At 47.4% G+C, this 9,323-nt stretch overlaps 1 protein-coding gene across 4 annotated transcripts; it reads left to right on the forward strand.

Annotated features, from left to right (window-relative positions):
• Positions 1–677: 677 nt before the first annotated feature.
• Positions 678–9,323, forward strand: MANBAL (mannosidase beta like). Of its 4 annotated transcripts, XM_027442977.3 has the most exons (5): positions 803–1,075; positions 1,954–2,047; positions 2,385–2,433; positions 4,128–4,322; positions 6,848–9,323. In XM_027442977.3, exons 4-5 carry the CDS (start codon positions 4,173–4,175, stop codon positions 6,953–6,955), a joined length of 258 nt encoding a protein of 85 aa, XP_027298778.2. In that variant the 5' UTR covers positions 803–1,075; positions 1,954–2,047; positions 2,385–2,433; positions 4,128–4,172; the 3' UTR covers positions 6,956–9,323. The 4 variants fall into 4 exon arrangements, with proteins under 4 accessions (XP_027298777.2, XP_027298780.2, XP_027298778.2 ...); XM_027442976.3 differs by lacking the exons at positions 803–1,075; positions 1,954–2,047 and adding an exon at positions 678–765; XM_027442978.3 differs by lacking the exon at positions 1,954–2,047.

Consider the following 9,323-nt stretch of genomic DNA (forward strand, 5'->3'; position numbering starts at 1 on the left):
TGGGTTTATCCCTTGGCCGTCACAGGTAGTGAAAGCTCTGATCATTATTTAAGAGTAATTTTTTCTTAATTTTTAAGCCAGAAAAAATGCTTTGTAAAGTGTCTTTGTCCTCTGCAACTCACAGCTGTGCACATTTCCTAGTTGTCCGTGAAGTCTTATGAGCTAAAATAAAAAGATAAAAGGTTTTAAATCCAATTGCTCATAACCTTTGAAATTGTTGTTGTTAATACCTATGTAACCGAAATGCTTGGTAGCAGCCTGGGAAATCCTTTTACTACAAATGCCGCACCTTACGCCCTCTGTGCAGAACTGATTCTTTATCAGCAAACCAATAAGGTTTCCTCAAAGCATTTAGACTCCTGGACCTGCAGCAAAACCAAGCTGGCGCTACGGACACGTTCGGGCTAGGAGAAGGCCCAAGAAAATCTGAGTCTTAATACCACAGAGAAACAAAGCGCAGCACGCGCTGCTTTCCCCTTTACAGATCACACCGAGGCGTCTCCACTTGGGAGCTGGGCAGGGGGGAAATAAACAACCAAAGAAACAAAGAATCAAACAAATAAAGCCGGGCAGCAGCAGGAGGCTTTAATTAGGGCCGCTCGGGCGCTTCGGGGAAGCAGGGCCAGCCCTGGGTGAGGGGCGGCCTGGGGGGGGGTCGGTTCGGGGTAGGCCGCCCTTAGCAACCGGGCGGCCGCGGGCGGTTGCTAGGGGCGGGCCGAGGCGGGAAGCGCTTCCGGGGCGGCGCGGCCTGGCGGAGAGCGGCCGGTGAGGGGCGGCGGGGACCGGGGGGTTTTGGGGGACCTGAGGGGACCCTGAGGAGACCCGGGGAGACCCTGAGGATCCGGGGGGTCCGGGCAGAGCGGGTGGGCCCGGGCCTCGTCCAGCCCGGCCTGCAACGCCCCCAGGGCTGAGGCGCCCGCAGGCTCCCCGGGCAGGCTGTGGCAGGGCCCTGAGGCAAGAATTCTCCTACCCGCTAACCTGGACCTCCTCTCCTCCAGCTCGGAACCGCTCCCCCTCGTCCTGTTGATAAGTGATGAGGAAGGAGCCGCTCTCCTTTTTTATCAGCCCCCTCCAGGTACTGGAGGGCTGCGGTGGGGTCCCCACAGAGCCTTCTGCAGGCCCTCAGCCTCCCGTGCTCTGTGCTGAGCGGCCGTGGTGCCTCAAGAGGAGCCCGGTGTGTGCCACCTGAAGTGCTCCTGCGGCCCTGTCTGTGTTAGTTATTGTACGTGGAGATGGGGCTTGGGGGTGCCAGCTGGGAAGCACGGGGCAGCAGAAGGAGAGGTTTTATCTGCCCCTGTTAGGGTGGCTCGTGTGTGGCCCTGAGCCTGAAAGCACGAGGTTCTTTATTGTGGGGCCTGATTCTGCCCCCAGGAGGACAGCTGCATCGGCTTCCCCTGGTGGCACCGAGCGAAGCCTCGAGCCAGAGCCCTGCAGCCCCGCGCTGACTCCATGGTGTGGCTCTGTGGTACTGCTGGGTGGCAGCAGCTAGCTTGCTGTAAAACCCTAAGAGTAGTTTTAAACCGATAATCAAAGTCAGTTCTTTTAGTGTGGTTGAGCTGTGTTTTTACCTGCTTCCACCAGAGTGTTCCAGTGAGCCAGCAAGGCCTGGGGGGAGAGGCGATACCTGCTGGTAAACCAAGTGGGAGAGCTGGGGAGGGCCGTGCTGTGTCATACACTTAGGTCTTCTGCCAGAGTATAAACCTTTAAATACAGCCTAAGAACATTTATTTTAGGTGTAGGTAACAGGCTAGGCCATCTGGGGAAAAAGGTGGCTGAGCCTGTGGAGAAGAAGAGATGTTAACATGGGAAGAGATGGTGAAATTGTAGCTTCTCTGGAAGAGGGAGGAAGACCCAACTGTCGCTCAGGGCCCTGTTGCATTGGCCGCCAGGCAGAGTGTGACGAGGTAGCTCCCTGGGTGGGAAAACTCACTTCTCGTTTGGTGCGTGCTGCAGGAGGCGGCGTGCCTGGTACCGAGCCTGGCTTCCTGCTGCTCGTTGGGCCTCCTGACACATCTACCTCGGAGGTTTAGCCTCCTTCGGCGTGCAGGTCTGTGAGTCTTTTCAAAGCAGGGAATTTTTTTTCCCCTTGTATTAGTTCTGCTCCGCTGATAGCAGCAAAATGAGAGGCTCTCCCGTGGGGTGCCGGCTGTGACTGCTGCGATAGCTGGAGCGTGGTGTCAGCGCGGGGCGTGCTGTGTGGGTTGTGTTCGCCACCTGGGCGCTCGGTGCTGCTCACGTCACTGGGGATATTTACACAATTAATAACGCCCTAACGAGAGGTGAAGTAGGAAAGGGAAGGGTGACTGGCGGAATACAAGGACGGGGATTTTTGGTGTTGTTGTCTATGTGTCAGTTCCCTTTTCTGATTTGTGTTGGTGTTTCAGGTGTGTGAATCAGGACTGTCGGTAGCAGCTTGTGCCAAGAAAACCCCAGGTGAGGAGAGAAGCAATGTGCCTGCCTGCTCTGTTTACTAAGACTGGGAGCAAGAATGAAGTTCTCTAAAAGTGTCCCAATAAGTAAAAATCCAGACAAAATACAACTCAAGGCTGAAGTTTTCTGATTCTTGCTTAGGAACTGCTGCCTTGGTAGATTAGAGGAAGGGGAATTTTAAAAGCTGAGGGTTAGGAGTGCATTACATTTATGCGTGCTTTGCTGCTGCTGTCCTAAGCCCAGTCCCAGCCTTGGGTCTGCACTGGGACTCTGTGAGCCTGCATGGCCCAGTCCAGCTTCATGCACAGATCACGAATTCAGTCAGAATTTGAAGTGTTTTTTTTTTCTCTTCACTGAAGTGTAGACTGAAGGAGGTCACCTGTTCCTATCTCCTGATTCAAAGGAGATATTAAATTATATCCTGATTCAAAGGAGATACTAAATGCAGTTGGGAATACTTTTGCTGTCTTCTTCAATCTAAAATTAGATCCCATACTTCAGCTGAATTAAAAGAAAAGAATTATTATTGCTTGTGATTTATATACCATGCCTTTTAGTTTGTACCCAGATTTGCCTCTGTCTGTGACAGCACAGAGTTGTTGGGGTTTTTTCTTCAGTGTATCAATTATAACTTTATTCAAGTTAGCCTCTATGTTTACTGTCTTTCTGGATGTGGTCACATCTGCAGACTGTAGAAATCTCCTAGCGTAAGAAATGCAAAGCCTGCTGGGGAGATAGAGGAATTGTAGGAGACAGGTTACTGCCCTCCAAGTGAAACGTGCGTGCAGCACCATCTTGCACCCAGCCTAGTCATACAAAAGGCAAACGAAAGCCAAGAGAGAACTGTGTATAAACAAGGAGTGCTGATTCAATAAGCACACAACTGAATCATGCAGATCAGGAAAACCGAGTAAGACAATAATCACAGCTGAGTTCTGGTGGCATCTCGCAAGAATTGAATTTCCCTTTTGTGACTTGCTGTGGCGTACTTGAGCAATTCTGGAGGGAGAGTTCTCAGTCATTATAGTGAGCCATTAGTCATTTGTAGAATGAAGCGATAACGCCATTAGGAAAAGGAAGGGAGGGAGTGGCTGAAAATCTAGCTGGGGACCCAGGAGATCAATATTTAACTCTGACACAAACTTCCTGTGTGAGCACTGCGAGGTATGTGGGGCTTCCTGTAGCCATCCACTAACGCACTGTTTGTAAACATTGAACTCATCCCACTGTCTTCAGCAAATCTACTCTTTGTGTGCTTTATTTAAAACATTGGGTTTTGTACATCTAAAACAACAAGGCTGTGATTACATGTACAGTGTAAGTGAAAATGAATAATTGGCATTCATCTTGCATGCACAATCAGCCTCAGGGAGAGGTATCTTCTTGCTTTTTAAGCTTTCCTTTAGTGTGTTATGGCCATCTGTCATATTTTGCTTGTTTTCCCCTCACCTGCAAACGTACTAAAACTCATATTTGAGGGCTGCTTTTTTAGGCAAGTAAAGAAAAAGACAAGCATCCAAAAGAATGCGAATTTCATTTCCCTCTTTGTGTTTGGGTCTGTATCTGTACCAGTGTATTGTGAAGATATCCAAAGGTTATCTTCAGAAAACCCCGTAAGGTAGCCTGTAATTTTCTGCTGCTGGAAAGTAACGCCAGAGCACACGATGTAAATAATTACTCTTTTTTCTTCCCTGTAGAAACCAGTCTTCCTGAGAGCACTAGAGGAGAAAGGTGTTTCCACTATGGCTGCTGAATTGGATTTCTCCCCACCTGAGATCCCCGAGCCCACATTCATGGAGAACGTGCTACGCTACGGACTCTTCTTCGGAGCCATTTTCCAGCTTATCTGCGTGTTAGCCATAATCCTGCCAGTTTCAAAGTCCCATAAGACAGTAAGCAGTGTTCTTTAATGTTGTTGTAGATGCACAGAATCACAGAAAATCGGGTGGGAGGGAACATTTCAGAGCTGGTGGAGACACAATAGTCTGCCCCAGAACTGATGATCCGTAGCTCATTCTCTTTCCTTCCTTCTAGCTTTCCCACCTCCCGCTGGGTGTGTGTGCTGTTCCTGATCGCACACAAGAATACTTCAGTCCCAAGCCCACGTTATCATCCTACTGCTGATTTGCTCTATTAATTGCCAGGCAGGGCGCCCCCTTTGCAGGGATTGCCTGTCAGAAAATGGTGTAGGGCTCTTGTTTGTGTATGATTTTTGGAAACAAGGTGAAATGTTGAGTGTATTTGAATGCCAAGAAGGCAGTTTTCAGTCCTGGCGCTCAATCCTGTGCCAGCATGTAGAGAGCCCTTTGCTGTTCGTAGAAGAGAATGTTGAAGTGAAAGGTTGAGGTGAGCTACAGAGCTCTGATTCTATCTTCTGTTTACTTTTAAACTGGGCCACAGTGGGGTGACCCACATCCACCCAGCTGTTGTGATACAAGAGCCCCAGGTGCTCGGTAACGCTCGTGTTGGTGGAGCTGGCAGTATTTCAGGCTGCAAGTTTGTTGGTTTGATGTAGGTTTTCTCTAAACATGCATGGTATTTGGTATTATTTTCAGTAACAACTCAGAATGGAAAGCTTTGATTTCAGGCTCTGTTGCTGTGTTTGCACCCTCTTGTGCAGAGGAAGCATGGAGATTTTCAGCAGTACATGGAATTGATGTTACCTGCCTTGTAAAGGAGCTTGTAGGACACAAAATATGCCTAGGGTAGCTGGAGAAGGGAACGCCTGAGGGTGAGGCACAGTGCAAAGGAAAAAGGCTCTGGCCGATGTGTTCTGATAACAGCAGTCTGGGGGGTTAAAACTATACAACAGAGAGGGCAGAATGAGATTTTCTTCTCTAGCTCAGGTAGGACAGTTCATGGCCCAACTTTCACCTTTAACTGTCAGGGGGATGTGGAGGTGCGTTGACGCACTGGATTCCTGATGCCCTGGCCTGGGTGCATGCTCCCTTCTGCTAGTCCTGCTGCAGCCACCAGAGCCCACCCATCTGCGTCCATCGCTTCCCTTTATATATTTATGGCTGTTCTTGAAAGCCGGGAAGAGTGACGGTTTTAGTTTGAAGTGGGAAGCTGAAGACCAAGCCTCCAATTAAAGTGATAAAGCTCAAGGACCTGTTCCTGTTTAAGGTCATCCTTTGTTATTTGCATGCTCTTTTTTTTTTTTTTTTTTTTTTTCCTCCATGCTGTCCTATTGACGTTCTGCCCTTGTGATTAATTTCCAAGACAATAAACAAGAAAGACCATCCCTCCAAACCTTGGGAATGGTGCTCGAGTCCAGGTAGGGTACAGATTGGCTTCTCTGTTTTGGAGGCTTCAGGTTTTGGAGACTACCTTGGTTTGAACATTAGAAGGCAGCAGTGTTCGCTTTATGGCAGCACCACGCTGCATCCTTGAGTAATAACTGCGTGTTGCTCCATTTCTCCGGAGCCTGCCAGCTCCCTGTGCGCTGATTACAGCCTTTGGAAAGCCAGCCAAATCTCCTTCCTTGGAAAGCCACGCAGATGTGAACTGTAATAGCCCAGTGACTTGAGAGGTGTTTGAACAGAGCTCCTTGATTAAAAGGATCCTGTCAGATACTTGCCTTCCCCTCTGTTATCTGGAGCTCTGTCTTGGAAGCTTGAAACTAGCACGTCTTGCTCTGCCATTTTTTGTGTGTCCTTTTCCAGTTGGCAAGCTCTGACTGATAGAAACCAAGATGCTAAAGCAATATTTGTACTCAAATGCATTTAATGGAAGCAGGCAATCTGCGTGTGTGTGCTTTCTCAGATGAGACTGGCGCTGCTCCCTTATGTTTTTACAAGATAAGTAGACTTTATTTCCCATGGCTGAAGTATTATCTGTCATCTCCCCTGAAGGAAACAAGCTGGATGCCTAAGGACTCCTTGTTAGGCCAGGTGAAGAAAGCTTTGCCTTTGGTTCCCTCCCTGAATTTCAGGCTTGACTTAGTGGCTCTGAACTTGACATTCGTACTGCTGTTTTGAGGATTACCTTTTGTCTTGCACAGGATGAGGCTTAACATTTTGCAGAAATACCTATGGCATGTTACCATGCATACTGGTGATTTTTATGGTGTCTTTTCATTTTCCTAGTTTGAATAGTTCTCATTTAGTGTTGATTTTCTTTCTGCCGTTAAAACTGGGGTACTGTGTTTCTCCAAAGCCTGATTTAGACACTTACACTTACAACAGCTTCTCTGGTAACAAGCTGTTTCTGGGCATGAACTTGCACTCCTCAAAAAGCACACGCAGAAGAAGCAGACACGGTGCTGCTCAAGTCTCATTAAATGTCGGCTCGGTTTGATAAAGACGTGTTCCAACAGAGATACCCAGCACTTGTTCCTTTGGCTTGCACACAAATTCCCAAAGTGAGCTGTCAGCAAACTGTTAAAAAGTTACTGTTTCTTGATTGATTCCTGCAGGACTCGGACAGTTTTGAGCCGAAGACGTCAGAGACAGTGAAGAAGCCAAAGGCAAGTGCTCCGCAGATAAGCAAGAAACCCAAGAAAGAAACAAAGAAGAAACGATAAAGGCTTGACCGATGAACCTCAAAAGACAAAACAATCACCTGTAATCATGCTTCCTCAGAGATGACATCAAAGGCAACTAACTATATTAAATGGTTTTCTGGCATTGCTTTCATAGCTTTCAGGGACAAGGGAGAGGAACTTATAAAAGTGGAAGGGAAGGGCTTCTGCCTTAGATTTATTTTTTTTTAAAGCAAAGAGGACTTCACATATCCAGGACTTCATTTGACATGATTAATTTATCAGTCACCATCAAAGTGACTTCTGTCATTTTTGATGGGTGGAGAGGCTTGTCCTATCTACTCAATGCTGGCCAGGATTTGTAGAACAGTCCCCGTGGAAGGTGGAGCATGGGTTTGCTACTTTGGATACCGGTTTGTGTTGTGTTTTTTGAAGGCAGAAGGATCAAATGGATCAAGGATACCACACTACATAGCTTTGCATTCATCTCTGTTGTCATCTAGTCTGAAATACATAGCTGCGTTTTATGGCTCAATAATAATGGCTTTGTCATATTCTTTAATTCTTTAGGTAATAACTCATCAGATGCCAGACTGCTGTAGATGAAAGCTTTCATTTCCTCAGCGTCGCTACCTCTTTCTTATTCCCCACCCATGTACTCTTCCTTTCTATTCCCTTTCTTGAAAGCAGGAGTCTTTCAGGGAATTGAGATTGTGGTGGAGACTGCAGTGACTACAGGAATCACCGTTCTGGAAGGTGCTTAACGCCTAGAGTAATGGGATGTGCTTGGGAACTTGGAAGGACCAGATACTGCCTGGTGGAGAAAAGCTGCTCTGAGGTGGGGGAATTGAAGCGCTGCATTTGTCGTGCATCAGCCAGCACTGCCTCGCCGTGCTGTGTATAAACCTTCCTGTGAGCTAGCTGAGCCTTAACCGTGTGCTCCATTTCAACACAGCTGGGGTTTGTTGAATTTGCAAACACCCTCCCAGCCATACCTGCTACACAGTGCGCTGCGTCTCCTCCTGTTGATTTTTTTCCTGAAGTTAAATAGGATCTCAGCCTGAGGAGATGCGGTAAGCTGGCTGTGTAGCATGACTCTATGGCAAGAGACATGTACGCTAAGTTCCTTCAGGCTCTGGCTCTCCAGGGCCAGGGACAATCTAGTATTAGATTTAAATATGGCTAGACAGGACTGGAAAGAGATAGGTGGTGACGTAGCCACGGAGTCTCTGTAGGGCAGCTCAAGCTTCCTGATGCCAGCTCACATCTTGGTTTGTTTGATCACGAATGAGTCAATGGGAGGAGAACCTGCTGTTTTAGGCGCACCCAGGGTTCAGAGCGGCTTTGAAGGAAAGGCTTCTCTGGCGGGGCTGCAAGTCTGCGATCCTTTTTGCATACGTAGACTCCCGTCCTCGATTCACAAATGCCTTGTGAGCCTGGGTACGGCAGCAGCGCTGTGCTGCGTGTGGGCTCTAACAGAAGCTTAGCAGCACGTCTGCAGAAGCCATCGGTTTGCAAAAGGCCGCATTTTCTGCTCCTTCCTGCTTTTGGTGGGTGAGCCAGGTGGATCCCAGTGCCAGTTTGATTCCAGCCCCTTCCTGCTTCCCTGCTCCACGTTCTCCGCTTCTCTGAACCGGAATGCTGATGCCATTGCGCTCCTTAAAATCCAGCTTAGAGTGCTGCTTGAAATTCAGCCCTTTTTTTTTTTTTTGAACTACTTAAAGGCAATACTAGGAGAACAGAACTAAGCATGTGAGACACAAGCACTCTAAAGATGCTTTGAGTTCTCAGTACAAAGAAACATTACAAAAATTTCCCACGCAAATAACAAAGAACAATGTTGTGCTATGAGTTTCCATTACGGGCTTGTGCTCCTGTCTGTGATCTGCAGGGGAAAGAAAAGTGTTGCCCTTCCCTGGATAGGTACTGTAAATCACTTCCTTTTTAGTAAATGAGGATGGTGGTTGTTTTATCTAACAACTCGGTCTTTCTGCAGGTTACCTAAAGGTGGGTTCTATTGCTTTGTTCTCACAGAACTGTAAATATTGAAAGAGTAGTGCACACATTACCCAAAATACAGAAGTGCTTCCACAGCCGAGAACCAGTTAGGGATGAGCCCTGTGTGGTTACCCTGGAATGGCGGGCTACTACATCAACATCTTTGTCTAGCTGTCTAGAGGCTTAACTGCTCATTGCTAAGTGGAAATCATGGACATTGGGGGTTCATTTTGTCAAGGGGAAGTGGGATTGTGTTGTATTTTCACTTTGTTTCTAACAGCTTGATACCTATTTCAATGTATTTGTTAACTGAACTTACCCTATGTCTTTAGAAATTACCAGTGTCCTGTGTATTTTAGTTTTTGTTGAAATGTGTAATAAATACAACCTGAATATCTTTCTTTACAAAAAA

Source organism: Anas platyrhynchos, chromosome 21 (genome assembly GCF_047663525.1).
Source record: "Anas platyrhynchos isolate ZD024472 breed Pekin duck chromosome 21, IASCAAS_PekinDuck_T2T, whole genome shotgun sequence".
Classification (NCBI taxonomy): domain Eukaryota; kingdom Metazoa; phylum Chordata; class Aves; order Anseriformes; family Anatidae; genus Anas; species Anas platyrhynchos.